The following is a 24,883-nucleotide window of genomic DNA, read 5'->3' as shown; positions in this document are numbered from 1 at the left end:
CCATTCAAGTGGGCTGCTTTCCCCTGGATGGCGTCAAGCTTCTTGTGTGTTGTTGGAACTGCACTCATCCAAACAAATGCAGACTTGTATCTTGTAGATGGTGGACAGGCTTTGGGGGAGTCAGGTGAGTTACTTGCCAGAGGTCCCAGCCTCTAACCAATCTTGTAACCACAGTATTTATATGGCTGGTCCAGTTCAGCTCCTGGTCAATGGTAACCTCCTGGATGTTTATAGAGGGTGATTCAATGATGGTAGTGCCACTGAATGCCAGGTGAGATGGTTAGGTTTTCTCTTGTTGGAGATGGGCATTGCCTGGCACCTGTGTGACACGAATGTTACTTATCAGTCCAATGCCGAATGTTGTCCAGGTCCAGCTGCATATGGACACAGACTGCATCAGTATCTGAGAAGTTGCAAATTATACTGAACGTTGTGCATTCATCCTTAATATCTCCACTTCTGACCTTATGATGGCCAGGAGGTAATTGATGAAGCAGCTGAAGATGGTTGGGCCTAGTGCACTACCCCCACGAACTCCTGCAGTGATGTCCTGGGACTGAGATGATTGACCTCCAACAATCACAACCAACTCAGTGGAGAATTTTGCTCCAGATTCCCACTGACTTCAGTTTTGCTAGGGCTCTTTGAAGCACAATTGATCATCTGCTGCCTTGATGTTAAGGGCGGTCCCTCTCACATCACCTCTTGAGTTCAGCTTTTTTGCCCATGTTTGGATCAAAGCTGTAATGAGGTCAGGAGTGGAGTGGCTCTGGCTGAATCCAAACTGAGCATCAGTGAACAAGTTACTGCTGAGTAAATGCCCCTTGATAGCACTGTTGACAACCCCTTCCATCACTCTGCTGATGATCAAGAGTAGACTAATGGGGCGCTAATTGGATGGGTTAGATTTGTTCTGCTTTTAGTGGACAGGACATAACTGGGCAATTTTCCAGATTGTCAGGTAGATGCCAGTGTTGTAGCAGTACTGGAACAGGCTCAGGGTGCAGCCCTTGGTGCCACACTTGATCATCTGCTGTATTTCTGGAGCACATATCTTCAGTGCTATTGCCGGAATGTTGTCAGTGCCTTCAGCCGTTTCTTGACATCACATTAAGTGAATCAAATTGGCTGAAGACTGGCATCTGTGATGATGGGGACTTCAGGAGGAGGCTGATATGGATCATCGACTTGGCACTTCTTACTGAAGATGGTTGCAAAACTTTTATCGTGAATGCAGATTCTGAGAGTTTGCTCACAACTGACAACAGACTAATTGGTCTTGTTATTCAATTTATCCTTCCATTATTGAACCAGGGTGTTAAATTGTCTACTCTCTAATTCCATAAAGCAATTTGCACATTTAAAGTAGCTTGATAAATTATGGCCAGATTCTCTCTTTTCTGGCTTCTTTCAACAGGCAAAAATAAGCATTGCTGGGAACAGGATTCCTCTATCTTACTGATCCGAACATCTACAATTTGATTTTGAGAAAGAGGGGAAAAAAATAATTTTCCGTTTTCTCAAACTGCATATTTTTCAGTAAATTATTATTCTCACAACATGAACCAGGGAATGCGAAAAAATTCCCACATCGAGTGTCCAACATTACCAAAACTATGAATTGGATATACCCGCAAGGAACTGGGTCAATGCTATGGAAACTAATTTTGCATAGGACCTTGGCTCTAGGGTGGATTAAAACCTAGGTGGCAGAATTAAAGGTTCTATGTTCTCAAACTCAATACACTGCCAAGTATATTTCAGAAAAAATATTATTTGACACTATACTTGGCAAAGTAATGGAAAACATCATACTTAGTGCAAATTAAGTTATTGATCATAAACAATCACTTGGTAGTACAGAACTTTAATATTGCTGAAAAGAGACGTTGCCTAAGTATTTTGTCTTGTACTCTCTTCCTGAAGCTGTTGAATTCTCCTCAGCCCCTGGATACATTTCAGTGCCTCACTCAGGTGGCTGTTTGATTTGATCAGCTAATCGTTGGGACGTACGACCAATGTACCTGGCATCGCACCGGCACTTAAACTCATAGAAGATGTTGCTCAATTATGCAGAAGACAGAACATCTTTTTGGACTGATGGCAGCATCCTGTTATTGGAAAATCCACTCACGTAGCCACTGCATAGTAGCAGCATGAAATGGCTTGCTTAACCTGAGATAATTTGCTTTTCCAGGGTATTTTGAGGTAGACCGGGCAATCTTCAGGTCTGAAAGTAGCAGTCACTGGCTCATGCGCAATACACAGCGATCAATGTTTGATCAGGATAGTCATCGTCCTGCAGGATGTCGTGTGATGCCAGGTACTTAAGATGCATGCCCCAGCAGTTGGCTGATTGGAACATGCTGTTTGATTCATCAGCCATTTGTAACAGGCAGACCACAGATCATAATCAACCAGCCCGCGCTTGCAAAAACCAAAACAAAATGTTCACTGTTAGATGTGATTCTACAATTGGGCAGCTAAACAATCCCAAGTGCGCCAGAGCTACGCTAACAGACAATTTAAGGTAATCAGTTGAGCTTGTAACGTAGCTCATTTACGCTTGCTAGAAGCAAAGTACATTCATACGCCAGAACCCGTTCTCTGCAAACATTAGGTATATGTTCAAGCCTTGTGCCTTTTTGAGTTATGAGCTTGGGGAGCCTATAATTCCCTGTTGTTTTCTCCTTGGCACCAGCACAGCAAATCAGAGTAAATTTGTCAAACAATCGGCATCCTTTTCTCCTGTAGTATAAATTGTCGTGATCATTTGGAATTTAGCATTTTTGCAATTATCCTACTAACTGCAAGACAAAAAGCTTCAGTAACTCATCTCTCTTTTCAGCATTATTGATCAAATATAAATTTGAACATTAGATTTCAGAATAATGTGAAAACCCAGCAGAATTAACTTGCCCATCTCCTTATGCAAGAAGTCACCTGGTATGGGAAGGAACAATTTAACCTTTGGCCTCTATTTTATACAATCTGAAGGAGAACATTAGTAAGTTATTGTAAGAGAAAGAGACACATTTGCATTCAGAGAATACAGAGTGAAATTTTCACATCACTAACATCCCACTTGGATACAGGTCAAATAATCAACGATGTGAAAATATCACTCTGTTCATGTATTAGAACATTATTAGACTTTAAATATTCCAAATCTTCAAAAAATCCAACTATCCAATACATGTTCTGTTCATTTAGAAGAATGGTATGTGCAGAATTCATTTTATGAAGTATAAAATATTTTTCTGATCCTTTAACAGTTCAGACATTTAAGGTTTTACAGTGTTAGCCTAACTCTGTGGTAGCGCTAACCTAGTAGCAAATTGTTAATTCAGGCCTACTCTGGGATTTGAACGCATAATCTGAGCTCTCACTTCAATGTATTATGGAGGTAGTGCCACATGGTGGAAGGTGCTGCCTTTCAGCTGGGATGTTATCCTGAGGCCTTATTTGCCTGTTAAGGCCGATGTGAAAGATCTCATGGCAAGGAATTCGCAGTGTCCAGACCAATATTCATTACTAAACTAACATCACCAAATAAGATTAACTGATCATATTTGTGGGATCTACTGTGTACAAATTGGTTGCTTTCAATGCAACAGTGAATAAAGCTCAAATAAATATTCATTGGCTATGAAGCACCTTGGGTAATCTTGCATTTATATTGTACCTTACATACCCAAAAGTTTGTTTCTTTAACTTTTAAACAATGTTACCAGAGAATTGGATAACTCTAGAAGAATTAACATGACAATATGTTCTTATTTTCGGTATGCTGCTGCTTGTCACTACTCCTACCAAAAGATCTGCTGCCATGGTATGTCACATTCTCCTGTCTAGCGGCATCCTCATATATCCATTGTAGCTTGCCTGATTCTGCTCTGTGAACTTCATCATCCAATTATGCCTACGTCGACCCCTCCTTCTGCTGCTCTCCACTTTGCTGTCTAGAAGGGATCTATGTAGCTTTTCAGCTTAGATCACATGCCCAAAATACTGACATTTTCTTTTCTGGATGTCACTTTTTAAGAGTTCTTTTCAGTATACCAATGCATTATATCTTAGTATGCGACATTACAAAACTCAACCCGTTATTAAAATATTCAGGGCGGAATTTTCCGAGCCCACTGGCTGCGGGTGTGATAGGTAGTGTGTGCGGGAAAATATGGCGTGAACTACTTCACAACGGTGCGAAGGCAGGTCACGACTGTCTGCTCAGCCCTCTGGCGGCGAGCCACGTTTCCTGCCATTGGTCAGGAAAGCTAATTGTAATACATTAGCATATGACAAAAGGCCATCCCGCCTGCACTTGGAACCCCGCCGTATCATCCGTCCACAACGGCAGGAAAGCACGCCAACATGTTTCATAACACCAAGCAGGTGACATACACTTGGCGGCCTTCATTTTGGGAGAAACAAGTTGAGTCGGCAACAGTGTTCTCCACAGCTCGCCTGTTGTTTACAGGCCTCAGGGGCGCCGGGGACAACTGATGCTTGGCCCTGGAGGCAACTGCTGAGGGGGGGGGTATGGTGTCCGTGGGCAAGTGAGGGCCAGACTCGGAGGTGACTGTTTTGGGGGGGGGGGGGCGGCGGAGAGGTGCAGCAAGTGATGCCCTGGTGGGGGGCAGGGTAAACGAGGGAGTGGCCACGCATTAGGGACACCTGTATAAACTGACCATGCCTCTGCATCTAAGACAGATCAGGCACAGCCACAGTTATACAATTGGGGTCAGGCTCCTAGCCTGCCCACCCGTGCAAGCAACGCAGAGGCACCAAAGGGCCAGCAGATGCTCCATAGTTTACGCACCGCCACCCCCGCCGGCACAGACTTTAAGTCTGCTACCATTTTATTGGACAACGGAGCAGTTGGACTGCACACATTGTACAATCTCCTTGCCAACGCTTTCCATGTAGCAGTCACTGCTGGAGGGGCTCATAGCCCGGATGGTGACATTGCTACCTTTTCTGCGGGGGGTACAGCAAATCCCGTCAGGCCTCCAAAGCATCCAGCAGTTGCTCGAGGGACCCGTCATTGTTGAAGCAGGGGACTGCAGTCTTTTTGCCTTTGCTGGTCATGTCTCCCGGACAGCGGTGGTGAGCTGGTGACGAAGAATGCTTTGCTGGCGGCTGCCGTTTAAAGATGGCGGCCAGTGTGATGCAACAGCGGGGTGGTGGTGAACCGGCAAATGACAGCCCGCCTGCCACGGAAATGGCGTGTTTCCCGGGAATGCATAAATAATGAGGCGGGCTCGGGACGATAAGGCGTGAAACTCCCCATTTTTGTCGGAGGGTAGGACTCATTTTGCCCACTACCGCACTTAGTGCAATTCTGGGAAAATTCCACCCTCAGTGAACTGTCTAAGCTCGAGAAGACCCACTCAACTTCACTACTGTAGCCAACTTCTAGACCAGAATTCACAGGCTCAATCATAAAAATGCATTCAGCACTTCTGTATTTGCTGTTTCTGTTTAAGCAAAGGTCAAAATTAAATTTCAGGATTTTGTGCACAGCGTGTCTTCTGATGACCTATATCAGGAAGATGGCACTAGTGCTCAACCCAGGAAAGATAACCAATTTAATTGCTGTAATTCAGGGTTTCATAAGAAATAGGATTAGGAGTGAAACATTCGACCCTGCTCCGCCATTCAATAAGACCCTGGCTCATGGGCTTGTGTTTCGAATTCCACATTCTCATCTACCACCGATAACCTTTGATTCCCTTGCCTAACAAGAATCTATCTACCTCTGTCTTAAAAATATTCAATGACCCCGCCTCCATTGCCTTCTGAGGCAGTATGTTCCAAAGTCGCACAACCCTCAGAGAAATAAAATCCTCATCTCTGTTCTGAAGGGCGACCCTTAATTTTAAACATAATGTCTAAGCTGGAGCCCTTCTCAGCCCACCCATCCAGAAAAACAAGAAAAATTCTTCCTTCGTCGGCATTCATCTATTTAAGTCCCATGGCTCTGTATGTTTAAATAAAGCTCCGATTCTTGTGGGGGGTGGGGGTGGGGGATGTTGTACATTTGGAAATTAGTGTGGGTGGCTAGCATTAAGTCAGTTAACTCTGTATAAAACTCTGTATATGTATAAAATTCAATGCAGTAGAAACAAATCCTCAGCAAATGAAAACATTAAACAAGTGGGCTGGTAGAGCAATAAAATTCTCAAATAAACATTCAGCCACACTAAATTCCTGAACTGGGCACCTTTGATCAATCGCGTATATTCACATGTTCAGCTACATTAGAACTTTGGGTAACTGCATGACCAAATCTTGGGAATACTTTCTATATTAAAACTTGCTCCTTGTAAGCGTTAATGATAGATTTGCAGCTGTACTTGTAAGCTGTCCGTAACCCAGAAGTGGCCCATCCTTGTTTGTATCTCCTGAGTAACAGGACTGTGCATCATGAGGGAATTCTGCCGGACAAGTTGAAAAGCCCTTGTTGAGTTCAACTGAATATATTATTGCCATCTCAATTTTAAAAACCATTAATGAAATTCTGCTGAAATAGCTGATGAATTGCTAACCCTTATAAATAAATTCATGTGCAAAAAATTCTGCACATTCTCATATTTCATTCTGTGAATAATTGTAAGTTCAAATTTGCATTCTAACTTGGGGTGGCACTGTTCACAATCCCGCCAGAATCTTCACGCCTTAAGCCGATTCAATTGCCAGGATCCATTCAACCCTGAACAAAGTTTCAAATCTCACAACCAATTCATTACCAAACTTACCAATTCATTTCCATCCTTACTTCACCATCACCAACAGTGAAACCTTTGTTCACAGCTGTCACTTCCAGCCTTTGATCCTCCATCACTCTACTGGTTTGGGCTAATTAGCAAGTTTGCAGACGACACTAAAGCTGGAGGAGTTGCAGAAGAGGATTGTCAAAGGATACAACGGGGTATAGATCGGTTGGAAACTTGGGCGGAGAAACGGCAGATGGAGTTTAATCCAGACAAATGCGAGGTAATGCATTTTGGAAGGTCTAATACAGGCAGGAATTATATAGTAAACGGCAGAACCCTTGAGTGCATTGACGGGCAGAGGGATCTGGGTGTACAGGTCCACAGGTCACTGAAAGTGGCAACGCAGGTGGATAAGGTAGTCAGGAAGGCATATGCCATGCTTGCCTTCATTGGCAGGGGTATTGAGTATAAAAGCTGGGAAGTCATGCTGCAGCTGTATAGAACCTTGGTTAGGCCACACTTGGAATATTACGTGCAATTCTGGTCGCCACATTCCCAGAAGGATATGGAGGCGTTGGAGAGGGTGTAGAGGAGGTTTACCAGGATGCTGCCTGGTCTGGAGGTTATTAGCTATGAGGAGAGGTTGGAGAAACTCGGATTGTTCTCACTAGAGCGACGGAGATTGAGGGGTGGCTTGATAGAAGTTTACAAAATTATGAGTGGCATGGACAGAGTAGATAGTCAGAAGCTTTTTCCCAGGGTGGAAGAGTCAATTACTAGGGGACATAGATTTAAGGTGAGAGGAGAAAATTATAGAGGAGATGTGCGGGGCAAGTCTTTTACGCAGAGGGTAGTGAGTGTCTGGAATTCGCTGCCAGAGGAGGTGGTGGAAGTAGGTACGATAGTGGTGTTTAAGAGGCAGCTTGACAAATACATGAACAGGATGGGAATAGAGGGATACGGACCCCGGAAGTGCAAAATGTTTTAGTTGACGGGCAATATGATCGGCACAGGCTTGGAGGGCCGAAGGGCCTGTTCCTGTGCTGTACTTCTCTTTGTTCTTTAGTGGCTTCCCAAGCTCTACCATACACCAAGTATCAAGCCCCCTCACCTATAATGTCTCAGGCTGCATCTCAGTGTAATTCTCCTCCTGCCTTCCCTTTCTTCAACTTCCAGGCCTCAATTTATGGTACCAAAATAGTTAACACTGCACACTAGAGGTGGTTAGGATCACAAATACACTTCAGAAAAAATGCGATCAAGTGCTTTTACTGTGCAAGTTCTAGCACATATGCATACTTTGACACGGCCCAACATTCATGTACAAAAAGAATGACAAGCAACAAATTCACAATAACTACATCACTTTTACGTACACAAATGCAGACACTTTCATTATAAAAAATGTCAGCTATTTTCACCGTGAATATAAACCACAGCAGTTACTAACAGACAACTTTTCGATTTGTTTACCACTAGTTACACAAGGTTGGCAGGAACAATACAATCGTGGTGAACTTCTCCGTGACCTACAGTAGTTTTTTCAGTGACCAATACTACTTATTTTCAGATGAAGTGTTCCATTTTGTTATTGGGTTTCTATTAACACAGAGGTTCCTCAAACTAGCAGTATTACATCGTAACCAAAAGTTAATAATGCTAATTTATTCAAGAACCATGCTTTTAAAATGTGAAATAAGCCAGAAATACCAATGTTAATAGCATTAAGACAATAGTACGTATCAGCATATCTGTTTATGTCCTCCCCAAAAAAAACATAAAATAATTTATTTTTAAAAATATAAGCTCATGCAGGAACAATTAAACAGGAATTAAAAATGTCATTTTAGTGAGTGCAGTTTTGAAATGATATAATGGAGTGGTAGTGGAAAGTTTCGTGCACACGATGGGTTACCAAAGAAAAAAAATATTTGATTGAGGGAAAAGAAAGAGCTGCATTATAATTTTGGTGTATGCATTTGCTTTATGCCCTTTTCAGGATGTTTTGGAGCTTGATGAGTCCCTGGAAACACCCAGCTCCAGGAAATCTGTTTAAAGCCCACAGGAAAACTGGTTCCTTATCAGTCAGTTTTTGTCAAGTAATCTTGATTCATCTCATTTTTAAAACGTGTTCACTTTCATTCAACATTATTGGGTTGCAAACAATGGTATTTGCATTATTAATTGCAGAAATCACTTTGCGAGTACGGCAAGAGCTCCAGTACCATAGGATAATATGTTGTAAAACATTTGGACTGAATCGTACGAAGGGAAGGACATGACACAAGATCTGGTACTTTGTATAGGTTTGCATAGATTCATTTCTTACATGAAATTACCAGGGCTTTTTTCCCCCCCACCTCCATTGTGGCGGTGGGCAGTCGGAAATAAGGAAAAGATGGGACCCGTACACAAACTTACTGACACAAAAAAGATCCTCACAGGACAGATCTTAGGAAACCACATATAGCTGCTATTCAAAATCAGCAAGGTGAGGGAGCAACAAATGGAATAAAAATGAAATGAGAAAAGAAAGTTTGAAGAAGGTATTTATGACTCATTATGCATTTGAAGGCTGTGAAGAGAAGGAACTGCCCGGAAATTGATGGGATTTTATTTATTATTTTTATAACAGATTTTACCCAGGAACTAGAAATACATCACAAACTTGCTATGGATAATTAAAAAAATGATAATTTATTACCTTGGGGAAAGGCCACCATGCGAACAATTTGTGGGAGAAGTAAGAGGGCTTGTTCGGCTGCTGGAGTGTCGTGAAGGTGTGCGTCCCATTGTGTTGCTAGGTGAACTCTGCATGAAGAACGGAAAATCTAATGAGATATGAATCATTATGCACTTCCACTGATGTTAGCTAAAATAACCAGAACATGAGCAACACTTATAAATTGCAACAACTGAATTACAATTAATCACAGAAGTCTTCAGATCAAAATATCTGAACAAAACAAAGTGGGAAAGTCAGAAATGTGTCAGACACCAATGTCAATTTTAAGGCTGTAAACTAATCTTGTTTTGGCTTCAGAGGATGATCACAAAATGATCTGAGCCCAAAAATGCAGCCTTCAGAACACAGAAACAGCAGTTGGCCATTTAGACCATCAGCCTGTTTCAACATTCAATTGCTGCTTTGTGACCCAATTCCAACCTCTGACACCTTAATACCTATGGTTAACAAAAATCTATCAATCTCAGATTTAAAATTAATAATTGACCGAGCATCAACAGCCATTGGTGGAAGAGAGTTCACAACTTTTACCACCCTTATGTAAAAATGTTTCTTAACTTCACACTTTGAAAGACCTGGTTCTAACTTTAAAGTTATGTGCTGTAGTCCTAGATCCTTCAAACAGCAGGAATAGTTTATCTCTATGTACTGTTTGTTTCCCTTAATATCTTGAAAACTTCAACTAAATCACCCCTTAGCCTTCTAAATTCCAGCAAATGCAACCCTTTGTGTAAGCACTCCTTATAATTTAATCCTTGGAGTCCAGGTATCATTCCAGTAAATCTATGTTGCGCTTCCTCTGAAACGAATATTTCCTTTCTAAGGTGTGGTGCACAGAACTGAACATAGTACCAGGTGTGGTCCAATTTATGTAGCTGTGGCTTAAAATTCACTCCTAATTCTATTATTGTACATGGCATGATTGGAAGGAGAGCGATATATAGATTGGTGAAACAAATACCTTACATATATCTAAACTTTGAGATGAAGAAATCGAATAGGATTTTAGAATCTCAAATTTCTTTTCCCCTTCCATTTACAGCGCTAACGCATGTCAGGTTCTCTTTGCCAAAACAGATAAGTACCATAATGCAAATTATGGAGGTATTTACTGCAGGTAGAAATTACAACCATGCCATTCGTTCAGTTCACAAAGTAAGGCTGTTGCACTTTTTAAAAAATTTGCTCCTGTGATATGGACAACGCAGGCAGGCTGTGTTTAATGTGCATCCCCAGGTGCCCTGAGGTATTCGGAGTCAAGTATGTAGCATGGGATTGCTGTCACATGCCAGGCTAGGTACTCTAAGGACATTAGTGAACCAGGTTGGTTTTTGTAACAATATGTCAGTTCTTTTGTTAGCCCCGAAATTCAGATTTATTGAATTCCATTCCTCAACTTGCTATTTTGGGAATTTTAACTCACGACATCCAAGTTGCTAATCCAGTGCCATAACCACAACACTACCATACCCGGTTATTTTGAGTAATGCACATTATCTTTCCATTATAATTGAAATGTTGCATTAAAAAATGGTAGGAGCCAAGTACCACACTAGTGTTGCTAGAGTTCTTCAAGTGATTGTGAAGGAGCTTGGTGGCACCATCTTGGAATGTTTTTGGCAAGGCACCAAGTAACATAGTGAATTCAGGAGTATTCAGCTCAAACAGAGAAATCAGCACGACCTGCGCAGCCTGCAGAAAACAGAAAGAAACATTGATTAACAACAAAAGGAAACTAAAATGACTCATTAAAAATTCTGGCCACTCCCATTAACCCAAGAGCAACATCTAAGCAGTCCCATTGGAAATCAGTCACCCAATGGAAACCTTGGATGCCCTTTATCAGCATTTGCTGCACTATTTGAAGGCCATTGGCTCCTCTTTTAAAAAAAAAGTTGCAGCAGATTGTGTTCTGGTCACTGTATCTAGGCTCAGCATTTCAAAACAGGCATGGTCATATATTCTGGACACTGCATCTGTGCTCAGCATTTCAAAGGGGCATGGTTTTTACGAATATTTGGGTTACAAGCTACAAACTACTAGACATCAACTATATAACAGACTGCAAGATTGCCATTTTCTCAACAGCATTATGCTTTAGAGTCCAACTAGTTCAGTAGTCAAAGGTTTGCAGCTTAAACTCAAATAGCATTACTGAAATCAGTCACATGGGCGTGTAGTCTGCTGTCATGTTCTGAAACAGACTGTTCTAAGCCGTTTCCATTTTTTAAGCTGTATTCCCAGCAGCACAACAATGACACTTAGATCAGCCAATTATATGACATTCTATTGATTAATTTGTGTTTAAAATTAAACTGTCAGTGTTTGGTATTTTCTTGTGTGTGTTTTTTTCAAATAAGTCGGGGGGGGGGAGGGAGATGATGTTGGAGAGGACAAATATTAAGAACATTGGTAAAACAAATGAACTGCACACTTCCAGAATTTCAATAGAAATAACATTCTACAATTGCACTTGCTGCTTTTACTTATGCCAAAGAATATGATGGGTGTATTATAAAACCTAGCAGAACATGCTATGTAATCTACAGATAATCAGAGCACAGGAGGTGGTTATTGAGCCCATTGTGCCTGTTCTGGCTCTTAGTTATCCATTAGACACACTCTTGTGCTTCTTTGCCATAGACTTGCAATTTTTTTTGTTTTAGGTATTTAGCCAATTCCCTTTAGAAGTCATTATTGAATCTGCTTCCAGCACCCTTTCTGACTATCCCTGATCATAATTCACTGCTTAATTCTTTTTCTAGTTCCGTCTCTGGTTCTTTTGGCAATTATCTGAAATCTGTGTCCTCTGGTTACTAACCCTTCTGCCACTGGAAACAGTTCCTTCTTATTTACTCTATCAAGGCCATACATGATGTTGGACACCTCTTAAAAAAAAAAATCTCTTCTTACATTTCTCTCCTCTAAGCAGAACACCACCAGCTTCTCTAATCTCTCCAGGTATCTGAAGACTTTTATCTCTTGCGCCATTTGGAGTAATTCTCCTTTACATCCTCAATAAGGTCTCAACATCCTTCCTAAAATATGGTGTCCATAATTGGGCACAATACTCCATCTGGGGCGTAATCAGTGTTTTATAAAGATTTAGCCTAACTTGCTTGCTTTTATACCCTATGCCTCTACTCATAAATCCAAGGATCCATAAGCCTTTTTAACAGCTTTCTCAATTCCTCATATCACCTTCAATGATTTGAGTACATACAACGCCAGGTCTCTGTTCCCGCACACCCTTTAAAATTGCACCATTTAGTTCATACTGCCCCTCCTTATTTTGCCTATGAAAACAACTCAACCTCACACTTGTATGTTAAATTGCACTTGCCATGTATCTAACTAGTCTGTCTACATCCTCTTGAAGTCTAATACTATCCTCCTCATTGGTTTGCATCATCTGCGTGCTTTGAAATTATTGCCTGTGACCCAAGTCCAGGTTATTACATATATCAAAAAGAACAGTGGTTATAACACCTGGGGGACACAACTGCACACTTCTCTCCTGTCTGAAAAACAACCACTCACCAATACGCTGTCCCTCATCCAATTTCATATCCATGCAGCCACTTCTTCTCTAACCCCATGACCTTCAATTTTGTTAACAAGTTTATAATGTGGCAATTCATCAAATGTTGAATGCCTCTTCATTCAAGGTTGCAACAACTTTTAATATTCAATTAACTCAGGAGCCGTGCATGTCAGAACAGCTAAACAGATTTTAAATTACCAAAATAATAAATTTATGTAGTGCAAATGCATAAATCTGCTAGGAATGCGCTGAAATAAAAAGTTAATATTCTGTTAGAATTAATAAACAGCGTGGTGCATCCAACTAAAGTGGACAATGTTATAAGTTCAGATCTATTACAGTCATATTATTCACAAAATGCTTATACATCTTAGACAAAATTTAACATACAAGAATAGGTTTACTACAAGCTAGCTGGGACCAATCCAATTTGCATTGATATCAAAGAATACATTTCAAGTTCCAAAGAAACACATATTTAAGAACTGTGTTAATGCACTTTTAGATCCATTAGTTAACAGATGAGCATGCATTCCAACACTACAAGCAGCAGTCCTCATCTCAGGGCCAATGTTGTATATTACTTATTAACACTGCAAAGAAAAGGCAAACCTTATTCCCAGAGACCACCACCTGTGTGTTGTATAGTTATGGGAAGACAACTGCCGTTGGCAATACAGTAGAGTGAACAAACACATGGTTGTTACACAGAAATAGATGTCAGTCAGGCCAAGACCCTTGTGCAGCCAAGTTAAAAAAAGAGCCAATGATACAGGGAAAAAAGCAACTTGAGATTAGTAGGTGCAACATTTTTCTACCTGTTTACACTTTTCTTCCAGGCCAATTTCACCAGGCCCAGAGGTACTCGAACAGGACCTGGCCAACACCTCATCACTCAACCAACTATGCACAGTCTGGGTTTGACAGGTGGGAAGGGTATTAGAAAAATTTCAGTATACAATAAACAGCAGTTGCATGATTAACAAACTTATATAAAGCTGACAAGCCACAACAGAAAATGACTAGTTATGTTTGCAACAGAGAGATGCTGGCTTTTGTTTACCTTACAGCTGCCAATTTGCTGTTTTCTTCACCCCATATGTATTTTAAAAAGCTAATCATTTACTTGATTGTGGGAAAGAAATTAAGTTTCAGTGGCATCTAAAAAGACAAAAGAATACCACAATCTTGTTGCCCATCAATGCAGAACAGCCTAATGTGTGTACAAAAAAAAGTTATGTGTTTTACAACTCTCAGTTGCAACACTTAGACATGGCCTAGATCCTACAATGTCTAAAATTTTGCACTTTTGAAGTCCGCTTCTTAGTCTGATGAAGAGTTATGTTTTCAATGTTACATGTACAATGAACCAACAGTAGAATAATATTACAAGCAAACAAACCTAAAATATAACAAACCAAATGATACTTGTCCCTTGAATCTGTAAGGAATTTTAAAAAAACATTAAAAATATTGTTGTGCTTTTGACCAAAGACTTTGGAATGATGAATGTAAGTTATGGAATCATACAACTCATGGAATGTGGGGAGGCGGTGGCATAGTGGTATTGTCACTGGACTAGTATCCCACTGACCCAGGGTAATGCTCTGGGAATCTGGGTTCGAATCTCACCACAGCAGATGGTGAAATTTGAATCTAATAAAAATCTGGAATTCAAAGTTTGATTATGACCTCAAAACCATTGTCAATTATTGTAAAAACCCATCTGGTTCACTAATGTCCTTTAGGTGAGGAAATCTGTTGTCCTTTCCTGGTCTGGCCTACATGCGACCTCTAAACAAGGTCAATTAGGAAGGCAATAAATGCTGGCCTAGCCACAGACACCCACATCCCATGGACAAAAAAAAAAGGAACATTAAAGTGGACGGTGACACTAAAGATTCTGCATATATCTGTTTTAAATAAAACAAACAACAAGATGGTTCAAATGGTCTCCTTCTGTGCTGTACCATTCTATGAATTAGACAATTTCTATTTATTGAACTTACAGTGTGCAAACAAATTTCCACATATTTATGCAGAATGGAACAAAAAGGTGCGATATGAGGCATAACTCTGAATCAGCTACAGCATGACCTGGGAGTTTTAGACCTCAATTATACTATGTCAAAGGAACAGATGCACAGCATTTTGTTGTTGAATATGGTGTAGCTCACTGTTTCTGAGGCTGGAACATAACTGTTTGGTCTTGCATTGGGTTAATCTGCGGAATTATAAGTAATTCTCTTTCCTAAAGAAAAGGAAGCACTTTCCTGTGACACCATTTTCTTCTGACTGAAAAGAGCTTACCATCCAATTAGTTATTTTCAATCAAGATATACACCAGCAATACAGGTGGTCACCAAGAGTATCTCCCCAATTTTGTACTCATGTTATAAAAGGCCTTCAGTGTAGATCATATTAATATTTCTATCGCAAATACTTTGCGTATTCTGAATTTTTGCAAAACAAGGCTAAAGCAATTCCACAATATAGGTTTACATTTTAAATAAAACCTCTTGATGAAATAATGCACATTAGTTTGAAAGTGCAAAATGCATTTTACAGTGTATTAATTCCAAAACTGCTCATTGACCAATTCATTGAAATGGCACTTTGGTGAAAGAGGATGTTCTTTAAGCATGACCACCTCTTTCGGATCCTTTGAAAAATTTATTAATGCATTGCTTGCCAAAAATGAAAAAAAATCAAAGAATTCCTCTGTGCAATATGAATGAACAACATTTCTGGAAATTTTGCTGACTTCAGACGGAAGGGTTGATGAAGTACGTTCACTAAAATCAACTGATTGATACATAGTAAATAACTGCACTGGCTGTTATGATGAGATAAATTGGACAACAACTTCTGGCAGCCACATGTGGAATTAAATATGCAAATCTGGAAGCTGCCATCAGAGACACCCAGCTCCTCCACAGGATTGTGCTGGTATAGTCCTCGCCCATAGACTCGCACTAAAATCAATGCAACAGAGTGAATTTAGAGTACCTGACCACTAGTTCCGCACTAAGCAACAGCTGAAAATATTAGTGCTAGTGCATTGAGGAGTATGGAGATTTTTAACATGATAAATGATCATTACAATTTAACAACCTCTTTGGCCCTGAAAACTTATTTTTACAAATGTGCGGACTCATTCCCTCAGAAGAAAATTAGTGCTAGAGATTTAAAGCAAAACAAAAACCAAAATAATTTTCCCACTTTTTCTATCTTATCGCTCTTGCTTAATTCCATCTGTACTTCCTGATCATTATTTTGCTTTCTGTACATTATTTAAATCTAATCTACATTTTCCGCTTTATACATCCTGGTTTAGGCTCGTGTGCAAAGTGTTTATTGACCTGTGCAGGGAATGTGTCAGTGAGAAAGTCGCATGTAAACCACAACTTGGGGTTCCCGCACACACTGTAGTGCTCTAATGCCACAACAGGTTACTGGTATCACTGATTGACAGGCTGGGCCTCCATTCAGGCGGGAAGCTGGTCAGTGACATCTACAACAGCAGGCAAACCCATGTCAGGGGCAGGAGTCGATCGGGTTGGCAGAGTCAATTGAGTGCGCTGCCAATCAGGGGTGGGGGATGGAGATTGGTGATCGCCGGGGCGGGAAGGGAGGGTGGCAGGGTGGGCAGGCTGCAACTGCAGAGGCTTTTCAGGAAGGCATCTGGATCCAGGAGGCTTTTGCCTCAATGACGTTGTTAGGTTTCTCAACAGTCGGGAAACCTGGCCAACAGCAGTCAAAGTTTAAAACCTGCACGCCAATGAGGCTCACAGCCCCATTATTACGTTTCAAGTTCCAACTAGCTTCCTCAGATCAAGTTGGTTGTCTACCCAAATTCCAACTTCAGTTAAAGCTGCAAATGGATTTGGGTCAGAAAACAGATTTTTGAGACTAACTCCCCCTCAGCCAACCCAAACCCAGCCATTCTTTTTGGGGTTAAAATTCGGCTCTGATTGTCTCACTAAGGATTCTTTGATATGCCCTGTAGAGGGAGTCATATTGAAACAGACACCAGATTAGAGCAAATTTGCACTTAATAGCCCAGGTTTGTGGATGGCTGTCTGCGAAGTAAACAGTGAATGATGTTCCGTTGATGCTGACTGCAACAATCTGGGTCATTAAGTTTTAAATCCTTGCCTTACCCTTCAAGTTCTCCAGGGCCTCATCTCATTTCTGCACCTTATACATATCCTGTTTTTTTTTTACTTTTTGGACTATCATTTTATATATGTGCCAGCTGGCAGAGGTTTAAATCTGTAACTCCCTTTCCAAAACTCTTACCTTCTCTAAATCCCTTAAAAAAAACTTTGTAACCGCCAAATGCTGAACCAAGCCACTGATCATTCCCCTAACCGCTTCCTCCATGGCTCAGCATTTATTTCTCTAACTTTTCTCTCTTGTGAAGGATCTTGCAATGCTTCTTGCAATAAAAAAAATATAGAAATACAACTTGCCATTGCTGGAGTAGTGAACACAAAATGTTAAAAGGGAGTTATTCAGAAAAAGGTACAGTTCAACAAGGTCACGATATTCAGAACTTAATGCTTCAGGGACTTTCAGCAAACATGGCTGTGAAGTCAGCTGCAGAAAGCAGCGTTCTCACTGTAAACATCAAGCTGATTTGTAAATCATGCTGCCGTAAACACTTGTTCATATAAACAAAAATTACCTGATAAATGCTAAAGTTTAAAAAATAAATGTTACGACTAATGCTACTTACAGGAAACAAATACTTAAAGGTTTTCAATTTGACAATGTTACTTGGCATATATATACTCTGCTATAAAATCTAATCACTACCACCAAAATACAAATTATTATTTCACTACAAAGAGTATGTTTGCAAACATAGGCAGATCTCCAATGGCACTAAACAATAAACTTGTTCTATCATGGATAGCATAAAAACTGGGGCCAGTGACAGTGAAGGAACAAGTCAAAAGTTCATCTTATAACATGGTATTGAGATTTTCCTCTGATACTTTGCGGAGTAAGTTAAACGATATTGAAGGGCTCAGCAGTGCTGAGTATGCCTGCAGAAATAGGGGCAGGTCTACTGAAACAAACGAGTGTTCTAGGCCAGTTGAATGAGGGTTGGTCAGAATTTTTCCTCCCCCAATCAACCAGGGCATTTCCTTCCAAGGCTGAACAACAGTCCCAAACATTGAAGACAAAATTTGGGCATTTTTACGGATGGCCTTTAATATGAACCTCAGACAAGTGGGCCTTGATTTTTGTATTTAAAATAAAATCTGGAACTTAAACATTTTAAAAGCAATGGATGTAAAAGTGAAACTTCCTTGCAGTGTCTCTTAGAAGTAAGTGCATAGTAGATGTAATTTGGAAAAGTAACTATGCAACTTATAATGGGAGGATTGATATATTTACCTTACTTTGTTATAGGTATGTGCTACCCAAAAGTGGGTGGTAAAAAAGATGACAGGTGAGACAAAATCATGGCACAGGAATTTATGTACCTCCAGGAAGTGGACACAGTTGCAGATTTTAATATGCAGAGAGAGTGTGTGTGTGTGTGTGTGTGTGTGTATGTATATATATATATATACACATATATGTAAATATTAGAAAACAAAGTTCCAGTCAACTTTTCCATTATAAATTCCTTCGCCTTGTAAACTTATGCTATAATGGCGTACTAAGACAAATTTATATTGGCAGTCCCTAGGAATTTAGAATGCTAAGGAAAGAATGCATAATTTTAAAATGGGACTGAAGTACATTTGCACATCCTGATCCAATTATCTGTATCTCCTAGCTTTGAATCTCACTTCACCTGAAACCACACTTGGTCTGGGTTCCCTGTGTGCAATATCGCAAGAGATTGCCTAGTGTGAATGTATATCTAAACATGCATTTTTTTGGATATGCCATTAAGGGTCCAGTTTACTGTTTTTAAGGAACATTGTGTTAAGTCATGGTGGGTAAGTGAATCTTCCATAGGAGATATATAAGATCTCTTACACAAAGCAATTTTAAGGTTTAAAGGTTGCCTTTTTAAGGTTTTTAAGGTTGCCTTTTGGCAGGCAACAATTCTACTGAAATTTTTTCTTTTACACAAATGCATAAAATCATTCTACTGCAAATAGGGTAAACCATTAACCCTCATACTTCTAAGATGCAGGGAAATTCTAGTTCCCTGGACCAGCCTTTTCTTGAATCTGCCATAATACAGAGGGGTAAAAATAACCAGTCATGGTCCTTCCTGAAGGGAGATCTGAACCATATTAGGGTAGATTGACTCAATGGCTTCCTCTCATTTCTGCATTTATAGGTTAATGCTCAGTACATCTTGTGCAAAGCACATCCTTGAATTAAAATATAAATTTTTTTAAAAACTATGATTTTCACATTGGCAGTCATAAAATTTTACAGCATATAATGCTTCTTGTCGGATTTCCTCCATGTCTAAATTTTCATATTAAAAATAAATTATTTTTATTCAATAACATTATGAATCCCGATTCCATCACTGTTCCTGGTAGGACATTCCGTGTTCTAACAACTCTCTGCGTAAACAAAAACTCCCACTCATTCCATTTAATCTTGTCATGATCTTAAATTCTCTCTCCAGTCACTCATTCAGCAAATCAGTGAAAATAGCTTTTAGTTCATTTATGCCTCTCAATTTTGAATATGTCCATCAGATTTCCTCCTAATCTCCCTTGTTCTAATGAAAATAAGTTATCTATTAGATAAGTTCAAGCTTATCTCCAAAATTTTAACAAATTTCTTGTATACATAGAGTATGGCTGTGACAAACTTCCTAAAGTAAAACTGAACACAGCAAACCAGAAAGTGAATATACTAATTAATCTTTATTTTTTGCAAATTTTAGTAAGTTAAATAAAAATTGGGACATAGAGACTAGAAGCAGAAATATTAAAAACATTATTTTTTCTTAAAAAACTTTTTCTTTTATCATAAGGGAAAAAAATTGGCATTACACAAACAAAATTAATTTTTCAGGCCAGGAGAGGTTGTTCAGCTGTAATTATAGGCAGGATTTTTCAGTCAGCATGCAGGGGCGGGCCCAACACGCCGACGCATAAAGTGACGCGCGATGACGTCGGGTGTGCTGTCTCGCAATACTTCGTTCAGCAAATGCGTGCCAGAGTCGGCTGCGCACCTGCCAATATGTAAACAGCCTATTAAGGAAGTAACTAACGTAATTGTTAATGCTGCCCGTACAACCTTAAGGTTATGGGCAGGTGAAAAGGCCAAGCAGCCTTCACGTTTTTTTAGGAAACCTCATCCACGAGCGGGATGAGGTTTCCTAAAGCTTATATTCATTAAATAAATAATTTTTCCTACATATAAAAACATGTCACCCGAGGGGACATGTTTAAATACATTTTTAATCCATTTATTCATTAATTTCAATAGCAATAATCTCCGAGGCAGCTCTGTGTCTCAGGGAGATTGAAGGGCTCTTTCGCGTGCATGCACGAAAGAGTGCTGGCAAAGACTTGCTCTCCTCCCCCCACCTGCAAGGTAGCGCTCAGCGCTACGGCTCGCGTCTTATGCTGGGCAGGCCTTAATTGGCTCGCCAGCGTAAAATGGCGGCGCGGAGCCAATCACGGGTGGCGATTGGCTCCACAACCACCCCCCCGTCTGCTCCCGCTGAGCCCACCCACCGCCTGAAAAATTCAGGCCTATGACTTAGCATGCATTTTAAATCTAGTTATACCTCATTAAGAAGGCATAATATTTTCAGTTTCTAAAGGAAAATAACAACGTACAATGGAAGTTCTCATCAGTTTAGTGACTGCTGGAGGTTACCCGTCTAGGGAGGCTTCAAAATTGCATCCTGTGGAGGATAAGGGAATCATCAACAACAATTTCTGATTTTAACTGCACACATGCAGACAGCATACATTTCCATCAGTTACACAGGGCAATGATGGCGAGCGCTGACAATTGGGTTAATATTCTAACTACAGCTTAACCAATAATTTAGGTCTTTGCTTCTATCCTGTATGGGCAAATTTTCGACATTTAGGAACCTTCATGTACGCATTTACAGCTTTAGCAAATTAACCCCTAAGTCTCTGCTTTATTTCTTTTAAAGTTTTACCATTTTTAGTGCCTATATCCTCTCTATTCCTTCTCCTGAAATGTATCACATTTTTCCAAGTTAAATTTCAGCTGGCATCTATCCAACCAGTGTGCTAATTTGACTACATCCACCTAAAGTCACTTAAAAGTCATCTTCAGTTAACCAAACTATTGCGTTGTATATACAAACATTTACGAGCACGGGTTCAAACACTGAGCGCTAGTGAGCACTGTTTACTTTTCTCTGATACAAAAAACATCCATTAAGCAGTAATTTGTTTTCTGCCCTTTAACCAACTTCCCAACCTGCTGCAACATTCAATTTAACGCCATGTGTCTTAATATCATTAACAAGCCTTCTATGAGGCACCTTATTCACAACCCCAATTGCATGTCATCACCACAGTTATTTCCTCAAAATAGCTCTTAAATTTGTTAGACACAGCTTGCTATTTACAAATCCACTCAAATGTTCTTAATTATCCCACATCTTTCTAGGTAGATGAGTATTGATTTTATCCTGAATTATGCTTGAAGCTTGTTTTCTCACAGCTACAATTTAGTAGCTCAATACACTGGTGTGCTAACATTGTGTGTCAGAGTACCAGGAAACAGGTTGACAGCCATAAATCTCCAAACAAACATAGATGGAATAATTTAACCTTCATGGGCCCATGAGGACAGGTGTCAAAGTATAAGGAAAAAGTAAAGCCAATTTAAGTTATATCAACCATGCATATTGAGTTGCTAGCTTAAGAGCCAAACTGAGGGCTGGAAATAAGCTGACTCTTCTATTATATAGGAACCGAGGAAGGCAGAGGGCCAAAAAAATGCCTGAAGCTTGACGATCCATTCCAAATATGAAGCTTCTCAATTGTCCAGTAGCACAAGTATCTTTTAAAGTTTTCTACATTATTTTCCACTTTGGGTAGTCCATTCCACGCAATGACCATCCTTTGTGTAAATTAACTAAATCTAAATTAACTCCTTCTGAACCTGGGCCAGTGTGCACTGGTTCGAGATGTGATAGATTATCAGGGTCAATTTTTCTATTACCTTATGAATGTTACATAGTTGAACAGTATTGTGCCTGAGCCTTTGCTTCAGCAGAAGAAACAACCCCAAGCTCTTCAACCTCTCCTTATAGCTCAATTTCCTTAAATGGGTTATCTGTTTGGTTCTCCCTTTCTCCATTTCCTCCAATGACTAGATAACCTTGAAGTAGCACCGTGACCAGAATCTTACACAGTAATCCAGGTGTGGCCATAACAGTTATTTTACAAGCTCATCATCACCTCCTGAAATTTGTGTTCTATCTGGTTTGTTTTCTTTACTGTTGGCCCAGATTGTACTTTTGGTTTCACTAGGCTTTCCATCAACGCCTCCAGGTCCCTCTAGTTTTGTGCCCTGTAGCAAAGAGTCATTTAGCTAATATTTCCACCATTTGTTTCCCTTCTTTAGTCTTATCATGCATCAAATGTAATTTTCCAGTCATCAGTCCACTTTCCCAATGTATTCAGTTTACCTGTTCCCTGTTGCTTAGCCCTCCGCCCCCACCTTCATTTGGTGTCACCTGCAAACTGAAAGCATTTCCTTTCCGCCTCAGCTTCAAACTATTTATATAGACTGCAAACAGCAATAGCCCAGCACTGATCCATGACACCCTGACAGTGACCTTAGCATTTCAACTCAGTTCCATTTACCATCATCCTTCACTTTCATTGGCTTAGATCCATTTTACAATCTACGTTGGGGGCTTCTTTTCTATTGCATGTCTTTCTACCTTGAAGACTAATCACTTGTATGGCATTAAATCCTTATTGAAATCTAAATATATCATATCCAACAGAATTTTGATCAGAAACGAGGCCTGTCATTTCATCAAAGAACTTCAATTAACTTGCTAGGCAAACCCTATAGTATTTGGAGTGTAGTTCTACAGTTGGCAGGATGGAGAAGGCTTCAACAGGAGAAGATAACTTCAAAATTACAGCAAAGCAAAGAAGTAATTCTTTATTATAAAAGTACATCTTTATTTTACTTTGTAAAATCATCTCTTCAGAGTTGAATGGCAACTGAAGACATTTGACATCACATTCCAGAGTAAGCCAACCGGACCAACCAGCGCACAAAGCTCAAGCATATGCAAATAATAAGGAACTCCTGCTGAGAAAACTGGCTTCTGAGTAACCAAAAGGTCAAATCAATTAAAATATTCCTTTTGCTGTAATTTGTTTGAAACAAATGAATTCTATGGTTTAGCAATTATGTTTTACATTAGCTAGAGCCTAATAATCAGTCTACATCTGCATAATCATTATATGAAAAAATTATTGAACGATTTATCATCACCAATTATGTAACAAATGACTGACCAGCCATTTACTGATGGCACCTGCAGTAGTAGGCTAGGTGCTGGAAGCTTAGATGCTGGGCCTCAGATACTTTTCACTCAGCTCCAGATAACTCAACAAGCCAAAGACCAAAAGGTAGGATGATCTCAAAAAAAATAGATATTTGGAAATTCACTCAAGCCCTGAGCTAGAAAACTATGGGCAGTATTTTCCCCCCGTTTTGGGGGGGGGGGGGGGGGGGGGTTGTGCGGAAGCACGTGGGTTACCAATCGGCGCCCCCATTTGGGGGTCGCCATTTTAGCGTGACGTCCGCCCGGAAACGCTATGCAGGTGCGGGGTTGGGGGGGATTCTCTGAGCCGGGAGGGCTGCCTCAGGGAGATCAGTGTTACTTTTAAAAACCTAATTAAAGACGGAAAAAAATTTAAGAACATGTCCCCTCATGTGAAACTATCACGATATGGGACATGTCCATTATTTTTATTAAAAAATTTTCATGAAATTTTAAATCTTACATGAAACCTCATCCCGCCCATGGATGAGGTTTCATGCATTATCCGAAGGCCGCCTGGCCTCTTCGCCTGCCCGCCAACCTTAAGGTTGGATGGGCAGGCCCATTAGTTTTTTAATGGCCATAATAGGCCGAACTGGAAATCTAAATGACGTGGGGTGATGTCAGGACGCACACCCGACATCACCCCACGTCATTTTACGCGTTGGCAAGTGGATCCCAGCCCCGCTTGCTGACTGGAAAATGCTGCCCTATGTGGTTTCAGTAGGTTAAATCACAGCAGTGCCGCAATGCAAACCTCGGGCTTTACACTCTCCAGACTAAATTAAGAGGGGATGAGTCAGCCCGTGAAGAAAATGCACAATTTATATCAGGCAAACAAACCTGTCGTGTGGTTATATATCTGAATATCACAGATATCCAGCTGATCAAAGATAAGGTGGAAGAGACATGCTGGGCGGGAATTCCTCTAAAATATGGTAAACTACAGTATCATTAAAAATAAAGGAGGTGAAAGCACCAAGTACTGAAAAATGAGTTACGTTCACTACACGCCATTTGAATATTCCTCTGCAATGGTTTCCCATTAACTATTTTAGAAATGACCAAAATGCTACTTTACATAACAAAATGAATTTTGGATTATGAAATAATACTTTGTTCAGTTTATTCTGTCTAAATGAGTTAATCTGATTTTCATTACAGACATACATTCAAGAACAAAGTCCATGAGAGGGCAGCCTTTATTGATTTAATCATGACTTTAGCAGATGTAAGAATGACCCATTACTATTAATTTATAATGGCTTGATTAACAATCTGACATCATGGGTCTGATTTTAAGTAAGTGAATGGGTCTTGAGTGAGTTAAAATCTCCCCCATAACTTTGGCTGCTACAGCTAAGATATAGACA

At 40.1% G+C, this 24,883-nt stretch overlaps 1 protein-coding gene across 4 annotated transcripts in view; it reads right to left on the bottom strand.

Moving 5' to 3' along the window:
• Positions 1 to 24,883, bottom strand: part of clasp1a (cytoplasmic linker associated protein 1a) — a 316,093-nt gene that overhangs the window by 54,045 nt on the left and 237,165 nt on the right. For 2 of the 4 annotated variants that reach the window (XM_078552570.1, XM_078552571.1), the window contains 3 exons: positions 13,828 to 13,923; positions 11,014 to 11,157; positions 9,424 to 9,530 (listed from right to left, as the gene is read on the bottom strand). In XM_078552570.1, coding sequence (XP_078408696.1) covers positions 9,424 to 9,530; positions 11,014 to 11,157; positions 13,828 to 13,923 — 347 coding nt within the window. The remainder of the gene's footprint in view (positions 1 to 9,423; positions 9,531 to 11,013; positions 11,158 to 13,827; positions 13,924 to 24,883) is intronic. The other 2 variants (XM_078552573.1, XM_078552572.1) reach the window with 1 other exon arrangement.

This window comes from Cetorhinus maximus, chromosome 11, assembly GCF_964194155.1.
Source record: "Cetorhinus maximus chromosome 11, sCetMax3.hap1.1, whole genome shotgun sequence".
NCBI lineage: Eukaryota > Metazoa > Chordata > Chondrichthyes > Lamniformes > Cetorhinidae > Cetorhinus > Cetorhinus maximus.
The sequence above is the reverse complement of the archived record's forward strand: the minus strand, read 5'-3'. Positions and strand labels throughout refer to the sequence as shown.